Here is a 22,110-nt window from a genome sequence, read left to right as displayed (position 1 = left end):
GAATACAGGTGAGGGGCAGGGCTGGAGCGGTGCGGTGTGGTGCATTGATAGCTTCATTGTTCTAGTAAGCACATTCGACTGCAGGGCTAGTCAACAAATATTTGCTTTGTTCCTGGTTGTTGATAGCCTGTCCTTGCCTTGCGTTGTTTTCCTGTGCACACAAACTTGAGTTTCTGTTTTTGATTTTGTTTTGTGTTTTTCATTTTGCAGACTCTGGTGTGAATGTAACAGCTGATCTGGACGGTGTATCAAACCTGAGGTCTGGCTCCCCCACTGACTCCCCTGGGAAAGGCTCCCAAGGCTCACAGGTAACACTGCTGGCCTGCTTCACAATGGGGTCATGGCTAAAACGGGATTTGGACAAGGAGACAGGTCACTGGCTTAGATGAGATGCAAACACAGGATATTCCATCTCTTAATGTAATGTTCCAAACACAGTGCAGGGGTAAAGATGAAAGAGTTTAAGGTGACTGGGGTCGGTGTCTGAGCCAAGATTTGTTTTTGGCTGTTGGGGAGGGAGTGATGGCTGATCCTGTAACCCCCCCCCCAGGACGTGCTGCAGAGAGGCGTGAGTGTGGAGGAGCAGCAGCAGAGAGCTCCGTCGAGCAGAGCCCAGTCCAAGACCACGCTGAACGAGCTGCTGGACACCCTGAAGCTGCTGGAGGAGGATCCAGAGAGACTACCCGAGCCCCATTGCTACTGCAAAGAGAAGTACTCCTGGATCGATGAGGTGAGGCACAGCACAGGCTGGGGGCTGCCATTGTGAAGATTAAAAAAAATGAGGTTTACTGTCTAGTGTGTCATACACATGTATTTTACTTTTGGATACGTTTAAAATGTTACAATCATTACATTTTTTTTTTTACATATAGCTTTAAAGTACAGCTGCGTAGGATATTTCAAAGTTATTCCCATCCTTTGTAAGGCAGTGTATGTTTTGTTACTAAAGCTACAGATTCAGAGAAGATCTGTTGAAGAAACATTAGTATCTGCCCCTAAAAGGTCCCAGATCAAGCCCCACATGATCTATCCCTAGTCCCCAACCCATGTTTTTAGCTTGAAGGAGGAGGTTGTCTTCCCTGAAGCTCTGTGCTGACCTACCTACTGCTTGACCAGGAGAGGGACTCCAATTCCCTCACAGCTGATAACCTGGAGCTGCTGGGCAAGATGAACCAGCCTCCTGCCCTGCCAGACGGGGGCGCCCTGCTCTCTGAGGCCAAGCTGCAGAGCATCATGAGCTTCCTGGACGAGATGGAGAAATCAGAACAGGAGAGGCCGCGCTCCGTCACCTCGGGTTCACACAGACAGGTGAGGCAGTTGCAGGGTACAGGGCTTACTGCAAGCTAGGGAAGAGTACTCCATACAGGCTGAGAGGGAAAACAGCTGAGTGGATGTGGTGGGGAGTTTGTTAGGTTATTCAGTGTAACTGTGGGGGGATTGTACCTCTTTGTGGTGGTTTTTAATCCGATGAATACATCTTTGAGAGTTGAGCCAATGGGCATTGCAACTTTATACCTTTCCCATGGTGGTGTTTCAGCCATGTTGAGAAGGAGTAGGTGGTCGGTTTACTGTGGGAGGGGGTAGCATGATGAGGGCAAGTTTTCGCCAACCTTGGGAGTTTGGTTGAGGGTGAAGCTGTGTCTCACTTCCATTCTCCCCCTTGCTCCCTGTCCCGCTGTCTCTGCACCCCAGGCCCTGCTGTCAGAAGAGGACCTAGCTCAGGTGGACCAGGCCTCGGCCACGGCAGCCGAGGTGACCGGCTGCATGATGAGGATGAAACTGGAGCTGGAGGAGAAGCGACGCACCATCAACATGCTGCAGACTGCACTGGTGAGGAGAATAGATCAGATAGAATTGGAATGGGGTGGCACCATCCCTGATGTTTACTTTGTGCTTTGTTGTGGGTTATTACTCTTCAGTATGACAGACATCAGGTTCAGCTGTAAGAGGAATGATCTGTCGAAGCTCCAGTTTGCCCTGCCTGGTTACCTGTCTGAACCACACCTTCCTTCCCTGCCTCCCTCCTCTCTCCCCCCTCCCCAGGCTCAGCAGCGAAAGCTGACAGTGCGCCACATCAAGGATACGGAGAAGGAGCTGAACCACAACTTCCAGCTGCAGAAGGATCAATACGAGGCCACCATCCAGAGACATCTGGCCTTCATCGATCAGGTACACTGTCCACTCCCTGAGTCACATACAGGAACACTGTCCACTCCCTGAGTCACATACAGGAACACTGTCCACTCCCTGAGTCACATACAGGAACACTGTCCACTCCCTGAGTCACATGCAGGAACACTGTCCACTCCCTGAGTCGCATACAGGTACTCTCTCCACTCCCTGAGTCAGATACAGGCTCTCTCTGTACTCCCTGAGTCACACACTCCCCTCCTCCCTCCCACTCACTTCCCATCCTCCCCTTCATTGGTCAGGAACCCACTTTCCACCCTTTCTATTTGAGATCTGGACCACTGTGTGCAGAGTTAACATCCCATTTAACACTTTGCGGTCCTATGTCAGACCAGGTCCAACATTATGATTTTCCCTTTGCAGTCCGATTTCAGACAGGAAGAAAAAGTCATCAAGCACAGGTCTCTAGTTGTTTTTTCTCCGGAAAAAGCAGAGAAAACCTTTCAATGGCCTAGTGAGACCGATAGGAGATGAAAAGCCGGAAAAAAAAGGGGGCGGATCTGGGCAATACACATAGCCCCTGCACCACAGAGGTAACACGGACATAAAGAAATATAGCTGCTTCCACATCCAGTGCTCAAAGAATATCACAGGCATTTGCAGAGCTTTTTGAGATGTTATAGTGATAAAATAATGACTTGGATTGCATTATTCAGGAGTTTGGTGATAAAACGAGTGATCAGGAGAGGATTGATCATTATGTACAACTATGAAGAGATATGTAAAAAATACAGTGAACAAAGGGTGGGGCATGGCTGGAGATGCAGTGCCTTTTAAACCTGTTTTACTGTGGGGAAAAAAATACTTTTAAACAGCGCGTATAAAATCATCTGCACGTGTGAAAATAAATTGGACCTGACACGTCTGACAGGCACTGAATAAATGGACCACTAAGGGTTAAAGCATTTTTAATAGAGAGGTCAATTTTTCCGCACATACCGGGTGCATTGTGATACATTGCTCTATTCTGTGCTGACTGCAGCTCTCAGATCTCTATTCCAGTAGATCAGCAGTGTGTCTTGTGAAGGCTGATGTGTCTCCTGTTCCTCTCCCCAGCTTATCGATGACAAGAAAGCCCTGAGCGACCGCTGCGAGGGGGTGGTGACCGAGCTAAAGCAGGTCGACCAGAAATACACCAAGAAGATAACACACATGCAGGAGCAGCATGACCTGGTGAGTTCCACTGAACCAAGGGTAAAGACATATTACACAGTGTAGAGGAAGGTGTGAGGATACAAGCATTGAATGATGGTCATCTGTAACACACATCCCGCAGATTTTTTGTTGTTTTAAGATCCCCAAAGGGCTGCATTACTCATGAAAACAAAACAGGTTGTATTTTGAATCTTTTTGCACGGGGGGTTTGTTGTATATTTTAGTTCAGATTTTGTTCATGTAAACCAAGCACTAGCACTGAATGTAAAAGCACTGCATCCAGTTGAAATTTGAAGCGTCAAAGCAGCATCAGCCCATTAGAGAGATTCAGAGGGCTTCATTTTCTCTGGCTTCTTTTGCTGTAGTTTTCTTACTGGTATAATCACTGTGCAGTGTCTGTTACAGAGGTGGTGCTTTCCAATCATCATTTTCGTTTCATCTCCCTTTTATTTCCATTTTGTTTTTTTCTCTCCGTCTCCTCTCTGACTAGGTGTGGCACATTCTGGGTCCCTTGTGTTAGGTAACTCTTTCTTTTCATCTTTCTGTTTCTCTTTCTTTCTCTCTTTTCCCGAGTTAGCCTTCAGCTAAATCTGGGGTGTCAAACCTGGAGGTCTTGTAACCATGAAATTTGAGATCGTAACATAAGGTACCTTTACACGATACAAAGAAGCAGTGTGGTCAAATGTCTCAGCTTGGATCATAGCATTTACAAATGCTTTAGAAACATTGAGAAGTTAATATTTATTTTTGCGGGACCACATTTTACAATTTATTCTGGGGTCTTCTAAACCCATAACACCACCTTTTAAAATAATCTGTGGTCCGCAAATGCATCTGCAAATGAAGAAAAGGTTCCTGAGGTTTGACAGCCTGACTTGGGCACTAATCTCCTTTCCCCTGTTTTAATATAAACTGGCCTCTCAGACCTCTAACCCCACACATCTCTGTACAGAACAGAGCAGCAGAACTCAAAGGACTGACCAGGGCTGCTCAAAGCTCCTTACAGCAACTCCAGTACAGCAGCGAGATTAAGACCATAGGAAATATCATATATTACCGTTACATGAATAAGAAATCGGACATTTGTAATTGTTTTTTTGTTTTTTTTTTCTGAAAAGAGAGTTATTATGTTCAACTCAGGTTTGGTAAAAACAATTCTTCTGAACCAGTTAAACTACCAGCCCAATTCCATCTTGAAACTGGCATGCACAATATACAGTATAGAGGATCTGGTAATTGATTCCTCAGACAGGTATCTTGACTCGGATTGTATTGCTTGTCAATGCCTCGTCATCCCATCAGCTGTGAAGCATGGCATCCATTTCTGTCACATTCGTGCTGGCCCTCATTCTCATCATTAACCAGATTGAGATTGAAGTTCTGTGTTCAGTGTTTTTCTGTTTGGTTGTGTTGATGTGTTGTGTCTCCAATTGCCCCTCCACCCTCCACCAGGAGATTAAGAAGCTGAAGGAGTTGATGAGTGCCACAGAGAAGATCCGCAGGGAGAAGTGGATTGACAAGAAAACCAAGAAAATCAAAGAGATCACAGTGAAAGGTTAGTCAGCAACATTGAAAGAGACACACTGTTGAAAAGTTGAGAGGGGATTACAAATGCAGCTATTGCCCTGGAGCAAAAAAAGACTGCTTTAGCAGGAGGGCAGAGAGAGTTCAACAGAGTGCAACAATTAGCCTATTTATACACACATGCTTAATACTGCAATAACAGTGTGTGGGCACTATGTACAAAACCCCTGCTAAAATCTGAGAAATACAACTAAAGGAACTTTTATACTAGTAGACATTTTTCAGCAAGCCTCAAAATGACATTTCTTTGTTGAGTGGTTGAGTGTTTAAGCTACGGATGTCTACCCACACTCCACACGGACTGTGTCCCCTGTCAGGGCTGGAGCCGGAGATCCAGAAGCTGATCTCCAAGCACAAGCAGGAGCTGCAGAAGCTGCGAGCCGTGCATGAAACGGAGCTGATGCAGGCAGACGAGAGGGCGGCTCAGAGATACGTCAGGCAGAGCGAGGAGATGAGGGAGCAGCTGGAGAGAGAGAAGGAGGAGCAATGCCAGAGAGAGAGGGAGCTCGCCAGGCAGAGGTACTGCCACACCCAATGCTATTTTATTAAATTACAATTGCAGTTACAATTATGCTGCAGTAATTACAGTTATAGTTACAATTATACTAAACAACTACTCACATTAGCATGTTTACTCTGTTTATTCAAATTAACCCAGCAATAATCACTGGTGAAACATCTGGTATAACTTATTTTTTTCAAACAAATAGGGTCACTGAAAGTGGATGAGAATACTAGACTATCTCATCTCCTGCTCTATACGCACAGTACGTTAATTATCACCCCGGTGCGCCCCCTGCAGGTATGAGAAGCAGCTACAGGAGGAGGAGCAGGCGCTACAGCAGCAGAGGAGGAAACTCTACAGCGAGGTGGCTGAAGAGAAGGAGAGGGAGTCCCAGCTGGCTGCCAGGTGAGGAGGGAGGTTATGGTAAGAATGGGTGGGGGTGGAAGGGGCTGGTCAGCCGTGACGTCTCAGAGGGGCTGCACAGCGAGCTGAAGGGCCGGCTCAGCCAGGCAGAGGGGAGGCCGTCCGACAGGGGCTCCTGAGGCAGAAAGAGCAGGAGATGCAGAACATCACACAGGTACTGATCAGGGAGAGGCGCTGGTTGCATTGAATGAGGTGGCGGCTTAGGCTGGATCCCCTGACAGTGTGTTTAAGACAGGCAGAGGGACAATAAGATTATTGAAAAGGTTTTCAAATCTGAGAGTAAGGAAATGAAATCCAGAGTTTGGTGGTGCTCATTGTCCTCTGTCGCCCCCTGCAGGCAGAGGATGGAACTGGACGAGCTGAGAAAGCACCTTGAGGACAACAACTTGGTGGCGGGGCGTGCGCTGAGAGAGGAGTTCGAGAGGACGAGAGACGAGCAGGAGAGGAGGCACCCGGTAAGACACACTGGCGTGGGAAATGTGTGTCTGCCTGGCGGGAGTTACAGTTTTACATCCGGTTTCATCCTGCATTGTGATAACACTGTGTCAGGAATCTCAAAGCCTCGTCATTTAATATTCATTCTATGAAGACCAATTGTGTCGTAGTTAGTCTTGGGAATGACAATATGCAAAATTTTAAAAGATATACCCTGGGTTACAGTACCTTACCCTCTGTCTGTCTGTCTTTCTGTCCAGGCAGAGGTTAAAGCCCTGAAAGAGAGGCAAGACATTGAGAAGCAAGCCTGGGAGGAAAACTACATGAAGAAAGAGGTATGACTGACTGACTGACTGACAGCAGGTGGCAGGGTTGCTCTATTTCAGTAGCTCTGTATGCCTGTGGTTGCACAACCCACAATGAAAAACATAACCTGTGACAAGCACACGCCACTACCAAGAGCAAGCCAGGATTCATTATGGATAAGGAACACTATTAAATAGTCAATGTGTGTGTTGAGTGCAATACCGTCTACTAACCGTTCCTTAGGAATGGATTACTGTAACTGATTGCTGCTCCCACAACCCGATGTTTAAACCTGTTGGGCAAAGTATGGCCCTTCACCCTGCTTTTTCTTTCTCTGCTCTCCTGAGTTTCCTCTGAGAGCCAGCTGGAAAGTTAAACTGTAACTCTCATAAATAAAGGCAGCTTGTGTGTGCAGAGAGACTACAGGTCACTGCCCTCCCATGTTTACTAAGGGAAATGACATTTTTATAACAGCATGTACACCTGGTGTAAACAGAAAATAACTCGACGGAAGCATTTGCAGAGCCTACTGTAATCTATTAATGATCAAGCGCTAACTTGCTTTGTAATTTGGCTTTTAACCCAAAAAGTGTGTAAATGTTTGCAGCAAGATGGTAAAAGTGATTAGAAAGTGAATCATGTTTGGGTATCACCTGTTCATTCCTGGCTAAATGGATCTCAGTTAGGCATAATTGGAATATGAATTTAAAAAAATAGTCCGTGGTCATTGAAAAGGTGAATTTGACAGGGGTTTTTATATACCAAAAGTGTGTTGACAGACTGTGGATCTGTAACATTTTATTAGTCGTTGTTAATCTGTAAAGTAGGTGGGGTCCTTAGCTGCAGAAAGACTGGTCACGCTGTTCGCTTGCTGGAGAAAGACGGGCCAATGTAAAATTGTACTGCATTCTTTTGAACACATGAAACATTCTTTCTGAGCCATTGCCTTAATTAACATTGCCTTGGGCTTGGGTTAGAGTTAGGGCTGATTTTTAAATGCTTAAGATCAGCATTCAGATTCTCTCAGCTGGCCTGTCATTGAAAAGCCTGGCCCATCTTTCTACACCTATGCCCACAATCTTATTCACTTGGGTGTCCCAGGTCAGAATCAAACCTGGGGTCCCGGAGGTGAAATCTGGGTGTTCTAGCCTGAACCCCACCTACTCTACACTGTACCCTGCTGTGCCCCGGCCCCCGGGCTGTTTGTTTTCAGGAGGCCTGGCTGCTGAGCAGGGAGCGGGAGCTGAAGGAGGAGGTGCGCAGAGGGAGGGACAAGGAGATCGAGCTGGTGATTCAGAGGCTGGAGGAGGAGACTAGCAGAGCCAGGGATGAGTGCGAGAGAGCCTCCGAGAACAGGTCCAAGGGGGGCAGGATTAGTAATCTGTGATCTAACTCTGGAGTCCATGCCATTTTAATGAGTTGCTATCCTCGCCATGTTAGCCACCCTGGCATTGTTGTCTTATATATCCTCTTTTCAGGAAATAATGTGATGCTGTGACTTTTTAACTGTGTTGGCTCTGCCTGCCCTATAGTCAATTCCTATTTTTCAATTCCAATTCTTTTCAATCATTCCACACATCATTGATCAAAATTGCCATTATCAGTATTCAGTTATTCAGTATTCAGTGTTGCCATTAGCAGTATTCAGTTAAAATGAGCTTCTCACAGTGGCAACAAATTACTTAAATGGAAGTAACTGTTAGTCAATTAAATTGGCTTCAAATGAAAGTTGTTGAACTATCGCAAAAATTATTATGTCTCTAAAATATCAATTCCAGTGCCTTCGAAGGAATTGGACTTGAATTGATTTTAAAAGTACTTTGGAAATCTAATGATTGTGTGGTCAAAGTTATTCATTACTTACAGTACAGAGCAGGCGAAACCTCTAGTTAGTGACTGACACTGCGCTCCGGTCTCAGGGTGAAGCGCGTGAGGGAGAAGTACGACATGGAGCTGCGGGAACTGGAGCGCTCAGAGAGGAGCCTGCAGGAGAAGCACAGCGAGCTGAAAGGGCGGCTCAGCCAGGCAGAGGGGGAGGCCGTGCGATTGCAGGGGCTCCTCAGGCAGAAAGAGCAGGAGGTGCAGGACCTTACACAGGTACTGACCAGGGGGAGGCGCTGTCTGATTGCATGAGGGGGCAGGTTAGGCTGACTGTCCTGAAGGTGGTTAGGACAGCAGGAGGGAGAGCAAGAAAATGAAATCCAGTATTGTATAGAGAATTCAGTCCTGGGGTTGTGAGGCAGCTAATTCAATACAGTGAAGTACTGAGAACTTGGTCCTGTGACAGTGCAGTAACTCAGTGCTGTGACTCTGCCTCCCTCCCTGTCCCACTCTAACTGATGTTTGCCGCAGATTCAGGACCGGCTGACGGAGGAACGGAGAAGCCTGGCAGAGGTGATCCGGCAGGAGTTTGCCGACTGGCTGGTGTCCACAGAGGAGGAGAACAGGTGCATGAAGACGGAGATGTCAGAGATGAGGGCGCGGCAGAGACTGGAGCTGGAGAGAGTGACCCGCGAGAAGGAGGAGGAGCTGGCTGAAGTGCACAAGAGGTGAGGACGGGGCCAATCGCAGAGAATGAGAGGTGAGGTCACAAGAAGGGGCGGGGCAAAAAAGTCAAGTCTGACCTGTTCAGCAGTACCCACACTTAAAAAGACTAACCCAGTATAACTAAAGTATTAGTTTCATTGTCTGAAAAATACATTTAAATGCAATGGAAACTCGGGGGCAGGATGTTTTAGAAACAATTCAAGTGGAATTGAGTTCAGCAATCTAAACATAATGACTCGGGTGACTACTAAACTATGATTAATCTTTAAGCATTTTAATTTTGCTCAAGTATAAGGTCTTGCCTGTGAATGTAGCAGTGTCTGAGCTCTGCTGTGCTCTGTCAATGTGATCACTGTGCCAACACTCCCTCTTCTCCTGCAGGGTGAAAACTGCTATAGTGAAAAAGGAAGAGACTGTAAATAACCTGCGAAAGCAACACGAGGTGAGAACCCTGAGCTTCCACATGGAATACAACATTGATTTTTACTTCTCTTTCATATTTAGTACCACAGTCAAACCTTTTTGAATAAACATAGCAAAAAATATATATACCTTATGCCATGAAGATTATTTTGTTTGTTTATGTATTTATTTATTTATTTATCCATTGGGACCAATGCCTAATTTACAAGGAGCTCCTGGAGAACAATAAAAAGACAATTACAAAGTACAAAAAACACAATAAAAACGTGTGGCTCAAACCTGCTGTTTCTCCCCACAGGCAACCTTAAAGAGAGCAGATCACCTGGAAGCGTTACTGGAGCAACAGCGCAAACAGCTGCTGGGGAAGTGAGGCGGTGGAGCCAGCCTGCATCTCCATAGCAACCGTCCTGCTGGAGGAGGTTGCTATGGAGCCCCTTTAAAACAGCAGGAGAGGAAACTGGTTCTGGGTTTCAGAGCCGTCATCTGTACCCCTCTATACTGTAACAGAGACCCCTACTCTTCCTCAGTCTGTACCCTTCTATACTGCAGCAGAGTCCCTACACTCTCTCAATCTGTAACCTCTATACTGTAACAGAGCCCCCTACTCTTCCTCAATCTGTACCCCTCTGTATTGTAACAGACCCCTACTCTTCCTCAATTTGTACCCCTCTATACCGTAATAGAGACCCCTACTCTTCCTCCGTCTGTACCCCTCTACTGCAGCAGAGCCCCTACTCTATCTCAATCTTTACCTCTCTATACTGTAACAGAGCCTCCTACTCTCTATCTGTACCCCTCTATACTGTAACAGAGCCCCATACTCTCCCTCAATCTGTACCCCTGTACCTATCTCTAAAGTGCGTTTCTCAAATCAAGGATTCTCAATCATCCTGCAGTTTTTTTTTTTGTTTTTTTTTAAATGAAAAATGAATTTGGTGCCTGCAATTAAATGTTGATTCTGCGCTGAAGACTCAAAACTGACTGACTCAACTGTGTTCTGCTTATCCCAGTGTGGCCCCACCCTAAAAAAATCAAATAGACTCCCAGTCTGTACCCTTAATCTAGTGGGTGGAATGCAACTTTGCAACTGTGAGTGGGTGTAAATGCACTTGGGAATGGGCCGACCATAACTGAGTTAGGATACATGTAGGCTATGTATTCAGTGTTTATTTCAGGAAATATTATCTACTTTTGCATTAAAATGATCATTGACATACTATGCACTGATTTTTAGGCATTAATATGTCACAATTACCAATCAGAGCATATTTAACATGGGTTTAATTGCTGGTTGTTTTTTTTTTTTAAACAGGACCAATATGTTCAGTTATTCAAACCAAAAATACTTAATTTCTCATATTAGAGCTTCACTTTCACTTCAGTTGTTTCCTGTGAGGAGGGGGAGGGGGGATGATATATCAGACAGTGGCCTTGGAGGGAAGTGATGTCAACAACGGCTGTTATCTCTGAAGGAAGCAGAATGGCAAATGAACATCAGAAATGAAATTCTTAGCCCACAATCTATTCATCACAGAGGGAAAATGGATTGTACTTTAAACCTAGAACTTTTGAAGCCGATACCAAAATGAGTCTGCCCTGTAAAGTGTTAAAAAGTTTGAATGCTATGGTTTGAAACATTGCCATCGTGGCTTGTGAACGCAAGGGAGGGGCGGCCTGCAACACTTGAATCAGATGCTTGAAACTCTTCCCAGATCATGACCTGGTAGGAGCTGCTGGACTGTTAGAGAGACTTTATTTTTCCTATGAAGGGAATGCATTGGTATTGTTGGAACAGTAGGAGGGTTTCAGTGGAGTGAAGAAATGGCAAATGGTAAGTGGTTTTGTTTTCCTGTTCTTTTCAACTTCTGCAGTTTTTATTCAAATAAATTGATTGTTTGCATTCACTCAAGGAAAAAACTGTTTTTTTTTTAAACTGAGGCAATGAGCCTCAAAACGTTTGTGTGAAGTTACAAATCAGGCTAAAATGTGAAATTTTACAACTTTTCATAATCAACTAAAATACAAAGACTGTTGATTAATTCAACCTCAATGTGGAATAATCAACGACAGGTATTGGCACTTAAATTTGCTTCTTCTAATTAATTCAAACAGTTCAGAACAGGGTTTCCAAATCCTTGGTTTTCATTCCAACAACAGGGTTAGAAACTCACAATAGTCCTGATCAGGTTACAGAACTACCCTCAATTAAGTTTATTATTTAAAATGTTTGGGGCAATCAGAGCCCTGAATAAGTTGCTGCTCCCCTATAGCTGTGTGAAGAACTTCAAGTAAGCCTACAGCTTCAGGTGTGATTTACTCCTGCGGTGATGAACAATACAATCAGTTAAGAGTAGCTCTAGCAGGGGCCTGACTGATGACATCTGTCTATTTCACCACTATACCTAAACAAGGGGAGTTCAGAAATCCTGTCAAATAAAGCCTTCAATCAAGTGCAGATATATACACTCAGAAAATGTAATTGGAATTATTACATAAGAGCACGTTTAAAAGCATGTTTAGCGTGCATTATTTAGGTAGTGTAGATGGGGTATCCCTATTCACACTGCAAAACCTATAGAGTACATTGCAATGCACAATCAACATTATTCACACATTATGTAGCTAGGGAATACATGCATTCCAAACCAGGTGCTGGTGACGTCATTGAATACCTACACTACTGCAGGAAAGTGCTGCACTGTTCAATTGCATAATAAAGGACATTGTTGGAAGAAGATCCTGGACTGTTAATGTCACCTGCCCCCCCCCCCCCCCCCCCCCCCCCCCCCCAAGTGCTAACTTAACAAGGTCAGATGTTATAAGGATGCCTCTAGATCTGTCATTCAGTATAAACAGCATTCTTTGCCTAGCCTTCTGCAATCCCGGATGTCAAAAGTTCTCTTTTAACAATTGCAAGGCAACCAAGAAAAGGGTTCTGAAAACACAGGCAATGAATAAATGAGTGGAGTGTGCCTCACACTGGGGCAACCCCCCAAGGCAGCACACACACCCTTGCGATTGTCTGGCAAGGATCAGTCTGTTATCAGGATCAATCTGAAAGCTATCAGAATGGGATGGACACTGGACTCTGGCCTCTGTTCTGGGTTTGAGGAACTGGTTTTATGTTCTATTTGTCTCTCTCACCTCCTTCCCTCCCCCAGGCTTGCCTCTCTGTCTGCTAACCACTATTACCACTGGAGGGAAGAGAAGATGAAACAGGGCTTTTTTTCTAAGAAGCGGCTATGGGTTTTTATGCTGTGTCTGGTGTTACTGGCACTTTTGTTCTTCTCCAGTCGCACATTTGCCATCCCATGGAGTGTAACTAGTTTCAGGTACAGTGTAGCCTTGTTTTTACCTTTTATTTATTTTCTTCCTTTGTGTGTTTTGAGGCAGTTAGAAAACCAGTGAACTGTCAAAGCAATGTAAAGCTTGTCCAGTGACTTTGTAGTAACTGTTTGAATGTTCTGGAAGGCTTGATTATAAATGTTGAAATGTGTTGTTCAATTGCAGTTGCTGTTCAACCATAATAAAGCGGTCGGTACTTACTCATAAGTCACTCATTCATAAATAGACACTTTTCCTATTTAAATACATTTATCTTATTTACTGGTTTTGGAAATTGCATGCTGCTTTTGAGATGTCATTTCATAAATGAACTCCTGTCTACCAATAACAGAATACAAAGTTACGTGATAAAAGGCAAAATTATGTCTTCATTTATTAAGTCACCAAAGCATTTGAGTTACTTGTTGTGGATCTTAATTTGATTTTACTAAATATGTCATGAGTAAAATAAAGTATGTAGCTTTTATCTAATGTCTGTACCATGAAATGTTTGTTTGGGGTTTTGGGGGTAATCGTCTCCTGCTATACTCTGGGCCATGCGTTGCACTATAGATCCATTTAAAAAATAGACCATCTTAAGTGAGAAGTGGGGTGATGTGTGTGCACGGCATATTACCCCCCTGTTTCCGGGCTCCTAGTTCAGCCTCACATCCTGGAAACTGGCCTGTGAAGGAAGGACCCCGCCCGCCTCAACTTGTAAACAACCTCTTCTCACTCTCGCACCTCCTGCAGCCTGGCAACACTGTGACATCAAAGCAGGGAATGTGTTTTAAACAAAACACTTCTTCGTTCGGCCAACTGGGAAAGCAGATTTAGGTGTTCGCAGAGTCGGCAGTCATTAATTTGTCACAGTTTTGAACTGTTTCTGTGGTAACCCCCCGTAAAAAACAAAAAAAAATAATTATTGGGTACATTGCTTTGTTATATAGAAATTACAAATATACACTGGTATGTAAAATTGATCACACAACAATTTGACGCAACCGACTGCTATCAAAATTTGAATTTTGCAAGTATTTAAATGCAAATGCATTTGAAGCCGTTAGTGCAAGTAAGTGAAAAGTCCAACTTTTTATTTATTTTTTTAACTGAGTAAGATGCTGCTGGAGTTCCTGCTGTAGCTAGATACGTAAACATAGCTTCTCAGACAGGTTCGACAGAGACCTTAATGGTTCTATATTGTCATAGCATCACCACCAAGATCACAAGGTGTCTCATAAGCACTCTATGTGCGTGTGGGCCAGCATTTAAGCTGCTAATCAATTACTAGGTAAACTAGGTGCCATGGCTTGGTGAACCGTGAATGGGATTATTTACATACATTACCAACCAGCAGTCTGTCACTGGGCTTCTCTGTCACAGGGGTTTGGCTTGCCCTGTATAACGACTCTGTTTTTTTTTTTTTTTTTAAATGAGTTGTAACAGTATTGTGGACAAACTATAACTGTTGTCATTTTACATATTTTAATTTGTATGAACTAAATCAGGTTTTATGTTCACTGGGCTGAAGATAGCCTGCTTTTTATTGTGTTTGTGTTAGAGGGTGTTGACAAGGTTTAACGAGAGAGTTAATGTTTAGTTCATCCAGATAGGATGTTGCTGCAGTGTGACTGAAGAAAGGTGTAAAATTAACTTGCCCTGGGTTGACAATATGAGTAGCATAGAGGGTGTAGCATACTTTTACAAGATCTCATTCTATAAATCATAATAAAGAAGTTGTACAAATAAGTTCTTTAGATTTGAAATAATTGGATTCACAATAACCAGGCCCATCAAGAGGGTGGCGAGGACAGGGGAATTTCCCCAAGGCACAACGCCTTGTTAAATATAGAAACTGTTTTACATCAAGTAGCTCTGCACAAGACCTTTGACAAAACAATCAGAATTTTAAAAATTTACAAGAACCCTAATGTTGCACAGTATAGACCACAATGTGAATTATTCTGTTATTAAGATTTAGTTCCTTAAAACAATGTGGTGCAGCAGTTTGTTAGAAAAATTATATTGTGTAAAATAAATAAAGTACTTTCTTCAGCTGGTGGTAAACACAATTAGAGAATGATCAGTTATATTGCTTAAAATACAAATATATTTACTAATACAGGTTATTCATTAAGAGCAGAGAAGAGTGGTTTATTCTTGGCATGGGATAAATAAAATGGTATACAGGAATACCATTAAAATTTATTTTAATGCTTAAAAAAAAAAAAAAAAAAAAAAAAGTTTGACTACTGTAAATAACTTAAACATAACTACTTTGATAAAAAGTAAACTATCCTGCTGCAGATTTTAACTGAGATATTGAAACCTCTTCGTGTCATTGACAGTTTCCTTCAAACCCATTAACAGAATATAGAAAAGATCTTCCTCAGACACTGCTTAGATTGCAAGGTATAGGGTATGGGGCTAATGACGGCTCTTGGCAGCCCTGACAATAATTGTTATCTTACTGAAAGTCATGCAGTCATCCTGGATAAAATCTAGTCTTGTGATGAGGGAAGTTCTGTGCAGAGAAAACAGAGCTAGTTTATAATTTACCTTTTTAAAGTTTTTTTTTGTTTGTTTGTTTCAGTATGAGTTATGAGAGTTTTGTACATGATGGCAGTTTGTCAAACCCAGAAGCGGAACACAGCAGATCGACAGAGGAGGGAAGAGGAAATGAGGAGGATGCTTTTAAATCTACTGAGAAATATTTAGCAAACAGACAGCTTGCAAACAATGGCATACCTCCTGATAAAATCAAATCTGCAAACAACGTGAAACCCGAGCCCTTAACTTCTAGAGCCCAGACAAAGCCACCACTGACTGAACCACCATTCATCGGGGACAAATATGCACAAGAGGACATCCACTCATCGGTAGGGCTCTCGTTATATTCAGCAGATACTTTGCAGTGAGTTTATTGTTAATCTGTCACACATTTTTATTCATTACGTAGTTCTCACATTTACAATTTTGCAGAAAAGCATGTGTTCTGTTTTCATTCTAAAGATCATTTCATACCATTCTAGTGCAGGAATGGCAATAAGGCTCCCATTACATAACACACCTGAGCTACCTGAGTTACTACCTATGTGCTATACACGGTGGCTAATCAAACTTGTTGTAAAATCTGGATAGGGTGAAACTGCTATGCAATAGGAGTCTTATTTCCACCTTCGTAGTTTACAGAAAGCTTGTATGTCTCACAGTCTGGTTAGATTAATTCACCATTCATTTTCTTTCCTGTTAGCCGACATCTGCTTCCTCTAATGCAGGGCTTCTCAAACTCGGTCCTTGGGACCCCCTGTGGCTGCTGGCTTTCGTTCCAACTGAGATCTCAATTACTTAACTAGACCCTTAATTTAACTGATAATTTATTTAATTAGACCTTTTTACTTGTTTTCAGCTCTTAAACAGTTGCAGAGTTCAAGTTACTTATCAAATGTTATCGCTAACTTGAAATATGCAACTGTTCAAGAGCTGAAAACAGGTAAAAGTAGATAACTTTTGTAAGAGCTGAAAGCAATTTAAAAGGTCTAATTAAGCAAATTACCAGTCCAATTAAGGGTCTAGTTCAGTAATTGATAGCTCAGTTGGAATGAAAAGAAGCAGATACAGTGGGTCCCCAGGACCAGGTTTGGGAAACCCTACTCTAATGGACGTTTTGCAGCAAGCGACATGCTATGACCCTGAAGACAATGCTGAAGTGAAGTGACCTGCACAAGTGTAAGGGCTGCAAACCTGATTCACGAATGGTTTGCTCTTTCACCATCTCTCTTAGGACTGTCCGGACAACATTCCCAAGAAGTTTTTGAAATCCATGTTGTTCAAAGACAAGTTCCTAGAGACCGTTCCCATCCTGCAGTGGAAGAAGCACGCCACAGCGGAGGAGTACAGCCGTCTGAAACAATACAACGGGGCCCACGGATGGAGCGTGGTCCCCTTTGATGGCAAGAGCATTGCTACAGGGGTTCAGTAACTAGTGGCTAGAACTGAGATACTGGGGAGGCTGTGTGCTCTAGTGGTTAGATCTGAGATACTGGGGAGGCTGTGTGGAATTCAAGTTAGAGTTGAGATACTTGGAGAGAGTCAATGTGCCAGAGTGGTTAGTGCTAAGGGGTGGGAAGGAGGCAGTGTGGACTAGTGGTTAGAGTGGAGTGACTGGATCTGTGGTAAATGATTGTGGGGGGCTACAATGCAGCCTAGAGTTGTTACTACAAGAGGATGTTGTCTTTTTTCCCCTGAAGATTTTCTGTGATCTCTCTCCCCTCTCTCTCGCCTTAGTCCTGAAGGAGTCTTTGGACCTTTTAAACACCACGGCTAACCAGCACATGCTTGATGACTGGGGTAGCAGGGCTAACAGGCCAGCCTGTGTCCGCTGTGCTGTGGTCGGGAATGGGGGGATACTGAAGGGCTCCCAGAAAGGAAAAGAGATTGACCAGCATGACTACGTCTTCAGAACGAACGGAGCTGTGATTGAGGGGTTTGAGGAGGATGTCGGGAGAAGGACCTCGTTCTACACCTTCTCCACTAACACCCTGCAGAACTCCATGATGGCCTATTTCTCACTGGGGTTCAGCGGACCCCCTAAGTCTGAGGTATGCAGGTGGAAGCAGCACTTTTCTAAATGCTCAGCCACAGAGAGGCAGGTTGTGCATTGTTTGAGAAACATGCTCTTTTAAGATTATTTTTGTAGTTTGAAACACAAGAGACACATAACTACCACGCCGGATAAATACTTACACATATTTTAATGACCATAGCATGATAGTATAGACTTTGGTGTATATGCAGTTCATACCCAGCAAAGAGGACAGCAGGCAGTTCGGGGTACCTTGTGGTACCTTGTGGTAGGACCCCCCCAACTTTATTTCTAAAAGTGCCATATTTTGGATAACATGGAAAGAAGTTTGAATGCAATATAAGATACACGTGTTTGCAGGTTTGTCCACCCTGTTAGTTTTAAAAGGAGATTATCAGAGTGAGATATTATGCGAGATTGCAAGATTGCATTTCGTTGTACTAACGACGACCGTCTGACTGCTGGAATAACACAATCGCACATTGCTGGAGGAACCGATGCGCTCAAGAGATAACACAGGTTAAGAATAAAGGAACAAAGAGCCACACCAAGATAACACCATCTTAGGCAGTGTGAGCCAGAACCAGTTTTCTTTAGGACACGTACATGAGATTCTCCACAGGGGGTTGCCCGGGGTGATTGAACCCACAAAGAGAAGAAAGGAGGGTGGGGCTACTTAATCAAGATGCACTCAGCTCAGCTCACTTCTCTCTTTCATTAAGACTAGTATTGGAGACTTGTCGATCAAGAAAGTTCTGGAGGATCAAACCTACAGTATTGCATTGTATTATTTTGTTCTGTTATGTTTTGTTTTGAACTTAAGTTTTGCACCGTGCAGTTTGCATATGAAAGTATGATCTGTACTGTTTTGTTTTGAGCGTTCTTTTTGTTTCCGGAATTAAACCTGTATATATTGAAAGAGCCAAACTAGTATCTGAAGAAAAGGACTGTGCATATCTTCATCAAGAAACAACTACTCACTACTTTTAAAAAACTGCATCATGAATTAAAAACAGACAGAGCCCCAAACCCAGCTCCTAACTACTGTGTAATCGCAGTTAGAATTGTATCACAGTGATCCTGAGTTTTAATTACCATGCAATGATACTGCAGCTGAAATTCAGACATAAAGCAGCATGTCCACAGGTGACTGATGCCTCATTCTTCCTACCCAATAAAACGATCAACATTTTTAGGTGTTAACAATATAACACTGTAAGCTTTATTTAGCAAGTGCCAATTTAGCTGAAATCCCCTTGCTTTGGGTGACCATTTCATTGAAATTGACAAGATTTACATTTTCATTTAAAAATTAAATTTTTGAATGCAATTCACTTATGATTATCAGCTTATATAAGTACTCGTATCATAAAATGAAATATTAAGTGTTTATAGACAAGTTTATACAGTTAAAAGCATAGATAATCATGAAAAACCTGGTTACAAGCAGGTGTACTCAAACTTTTGACTGGTACTGTATATATATAAACTGTCCCACAGGAGACCCGGTTCATCTTCCTGCCAGACCACGATCGAGACTACCTCCTTCTAAAGGCAGCGGTGACACACACGCCCGTCGAGAAGGGGCCAGAGCGATCCAAGACGTAAGCAGCTTTAGATATTCAAACATGGTCTGTTTAAGATGGCTTTTTAAGCACTACATATTAATTTTAAAATGAATAAAAACAGGGAGATGAAAGCTTCAAGATATTTTTCCTGCAAACCATAGACACCTCCCGAGCAATGATGCCTTGGCAAGGGTTCCGCATTGAACATTTGATACATTTCTAAACTCATGGCTACCATTGACAAACTAGCTTGTTCACATGTAAATGTGTAACTTTTCTAACTTCTGTTTTCTGTGTTCTTTCCTCAGTCCACCAAAACAGTTTGGAGAGGATGTAAGAGCGGAAAAATTCAAAATGTATCATCCAGACTTTATTCGTTACATTAGGAACAGGTAAAAGTCATAGGAACAACATGGGCCTAACCCTACCATGCTATCTACGTGTACACCTGGAATCACTGTGCAGTATGCATTCGAGTACCTAATGCAATAAGAATATTACAGTTTACATGATGTGAATAGTAGTTAGAAGAAGGATAACAAAATAGTTCTCAATCCACCCCCATGTAAATGTACTAAAATGTACTGATTCCATTTGTATTGTATTTGTTCTGCAGGTTCTTGCGTGCCAGTGTTTTAACAACAGGATATAGAGATTATTACCGTGCCTCCACAGGGGCTACCATGTTATTGGCTGCAGTGCACACATGTGACCAGGTGAGAGGGAGCAGTACTGGATGTAGCTGGCTAGTGGGTGTGGTCAGACAGGGCTGGGCTGTTGATAGAATGCACTGTGTGGAGGGCTAGGGTGTTGTTAGAATTCAGCCAGGATTGGCTCTAGTTTGGTTGGTGTCACATTATGTCAGAGAAATTAATTCCTACTGAGCTATAGAATATAGATTTTTTATTAAAAAAAAAAAAAAAAAGAAAAGCAGGGATTGAAATAAGACTCTCTTTGCATAGCTGTTTGATCCATTACTGGAATGGGTGAAACCGCTATGCAGTGTGCTGGTACCCTATTGTGTGCCACATTGGTGTGTGTTGCTAACCTTGATGCGAAGCACATTGATGGGGATGCTTTCCACTGGCAAATGAAAACATCCAGTAGAATTAAAAGCATGTGTCAGAGTCATGTGGTGGTCCATGAAGTATTACTTGATGATCTTTCTGTCTCACTCTGACTGACATACAACCCACCTCTTTCAGGTGAGTGCCTATGGCTTCATGACTCCCAACTACGCCAAATTCTCAGACCATTACTATGATAACGTCTACCATAAAGTGACCTTCTACATCAACCACGACTTTAGGATGGAAATGAGGCTCTGGCAGCAACTCCACGAGGCTGGCATCATTCAGTTATACACAAGGGAGTGAGTGTGGTCTGTCTGGTGCCCCAACCCTACCAGCCTGGCGTGTAGAGCTGTCTGGTAATAGCTGTGTAAAGCAGCATAGGGCACCACCAATGCATTTTGATTCTTGTAAGATGGCATCCTGACAGCCTGTCATGGTCATGTGTTGCATTGCTGGCGCCCTTTTTACTCCACTTGTGGTAATTTCTGGGATTTAGCTGGGATGACATTTCACCATCCTGCCGGGAATATACTGGATACTACAGCTTGCACATTACACCACTGCTACCTTCTGGACATCTGGCAAATTACAACTCATTCCTATTCATTGAAATGAATTACTCGGGGTGCCAAACTGGTTGGCTGTGGATAGACTGTTTACTCCAATAACCAGAAACTGCTCATATCAGTGTCCTCTCCTACCTGAATTTTCAATAGTTTGTCTGGCCAGTGGATGAGGTACAAGAGCTTGTGTTGTACTGCCTCTAACTTGATGACGCATCTCTTTAATACATGTCTCTGAGCTTTCAAATGATAACGTGATAACAACGACTCGCGACAGCTCTTTTTGTTGCAGGGAGAACACTGGGCTAGTGTTGTGAACCATGCGAGGAGGTTGTGTTACTCTGATCAGATATGGGGACTCCCTGAATTAAACATAGAAGGAATTAAATACACTGTAACAATAATGACCACTTTCATCTGGCTAAATTCCATACCTTCAGGAATGTGTTAATACAATCATATAATACTGCTGTCAATATATTTTTGTATTGTAATGAATGTGTGATTTTACTTTATTTGTGTAATGTATTTTAAAACAAATGTAATATTGCAGAAAAATGTGGCTTTTTGGTCTCTATATATTTACATAGTATATTTCTAAACATATGTTGAACTGTGGATGTTATGGTTTGTATATATGTTAAATCTCTGCCCTGGATAATCAATGGTTATACACAAGACAATCTCCTTCGCAAACCAGACCTCAAATCATCTGTGCCTGTATGTCTAATGAACAAATAATAAATAAGTAAGCCAAAATTACATTTATTGTAATATTTAATGTTAAATTTGAAGTCGTTGAATGATGTGATGTCTGCATTGTTCAACATTTGCATGCTGAAGTGAACTTGTATTAAAGTGACCTCTTTTATACTTGTCGCTTTGGCATTTTAGGGACTGCAAGTCAGATCGTGAAATAAGAAGGTAGTGATACATATTAAACAGACCGCGCAGGATTATTTAAAAATCACTCTTGAATGTGGTGTTTCCCTGTGTGTGGTTTGTAATGCACTAACACGTCACTGTCGTGCTAGTAATTCCTGCACCAGTTAAAGAGCGTGGCCCGTCTTTCTTCAGCTTTCTTTTTTTTTTTTTATCTTGGTCCATATTAACCAGCTGAAATCCAGACAGCATCTTAAAACCAGCCTACAGAAAGCAAGCAAATAAAGAACAGGAAGCTGAAAACGCGTCCAATCCCCGAATTCCAATATAACTCCAATTAAATATTTTATCAACAGAACAGAAATAAAAACAAATTGAAATGCAGCCTTGGAAGAATCCAGTCCAGGAACAGTATCTCCTATCAAAGACAGGATCGGCTTTCACAGCCCTTGACTTGTAGAAACAGCAAAGCAGTTAAACAGACGTCTGGTCGCACTGTGGCCACTTTGTTAGAATCTTTGTTAGAATAAAACACATATATATGTAA

General features: G+C 42.9%; 2 protein-coding genes across 3 annotated transcripts in view; both read left to right on the top strand.

Annotated features, from left to right (window-relative positions):
* rnf213b (ring finger protein 213b) overlaps positions 1-9,953 on the top strand; it is a 35,074-nt gene extending 25,121 nt beyond the window's left edge. Inside the window, exons 39-55 of the mRNA XM_041239774.1 lie at positions 9-39; positions 211-308; positions 551-730; positions 1,117-1,308; positions 1,693-1,830; positions 2,044-2,169; positions 3,247-3,363; positions 4,798-4,900; positions 5,247-5,448; positions 5,732-5,839; positions 6,195-6,312; positions 6,553-6,627; positions 7,812-7,954; positions 8,518-8,695; positions 8,951-9,147; positions 9,527-9,587; positions 9,867-9,953. Coding sequence (XP_041095708.1) covers positions 9-39; positions 211-308; positions 551-730; positions 1,117-1,308; positions 1,693-1,830; positions 2,044-2,169; positions 3,247-3,363; positions 4,798-4,900; positions 5,247-5,448; positions 5,732-5,839; positions 6,195-6,312; positions 6,553-6,627; positions 7,812-7,954; positions 8,518-8,695; positions 8,951-9,147; positions 9,527-9,587; positions 9,867-9,938 — 2,139 coding nt within the window. The 3' untranslated portion in view covers positions 9,939-9,953. The remainder of the gene's footprint in view (positions 1-8; positions 40-210; positions 309-550; positions 731-1,116; positions 1,309-1,692; positions 1,831-2,043; positions 2,170-3,246; positions 3,364-4,797; positions 4,901-5,246; positions 5,449-5,731; positions 5,840-6,194; positions 6,313-6,552; positions 6,628-7,811; positions 7,955-8,517; positions 8,696-8,950; positions 9,148-9,526; positions 9,588-9,866) is intronic.
* On the top strand, positions 9,942-21,783 carry LOC121307652 (alpha-N-acetylgalactosaminide alpha-2,6-sialyltransferase 2-like). 2 transcript variants are annotated; one of them, XM_041239881.1, is made up of 9 exons: positions 9,942-11,399; positions 12,730-12,900; positions 15,486-15,771; positions 16,677-16,845; positions 17,180-17,493; positions 18,978-19,081; positions 19,354-19,437; positions 19,662-19,761; positions 20,251-21,783. In XM_041239881.1, exons 2-9 carry the CDS (start codon positions 12,779-12,781, stop codon positions 20,419-20,421), a joined length of 1,350 nt encoding a protein of 449 aa, XP_041095815.1. In that variant the 5' UTR covers positions 9,942-11,399; positions 12,730-12,778; the 3' UTR covers positions 20,422-21,783. The 2 variants fall into 2 exon arrangements, with proteins under 2 accessions (XP_041095815.1, XP_041095814.1); XM_041239880.1 differs by lacking the exon at positions 9,942-11,399 and having other exon boundaries at positions 12,369-12,900.
* The last annotated feature ends 327 nt before the right edge of the window (positions 21,784-22,110 follow it).

This window comes from Polyodon spathula, chromosome 57, assembly GCF_017654505.1.
Source record: "Polyodon spathula isolate WHYD16114869_AA chromosome 57, ASM1765450v1, whole genome shotgun sequence".
Taxonomy (NCBI): domain Eukaryota; kingdom Metazoa; phylum Chordata; class Actinopteri; order Acipenseriformes; family Polyodontidae; genus Polyodon; species Polyodon spathula.
Note: the sequence above shows the minus strand (reverse complement) of the source record. Positions and strands in the feature narration are given on the sequence as shown.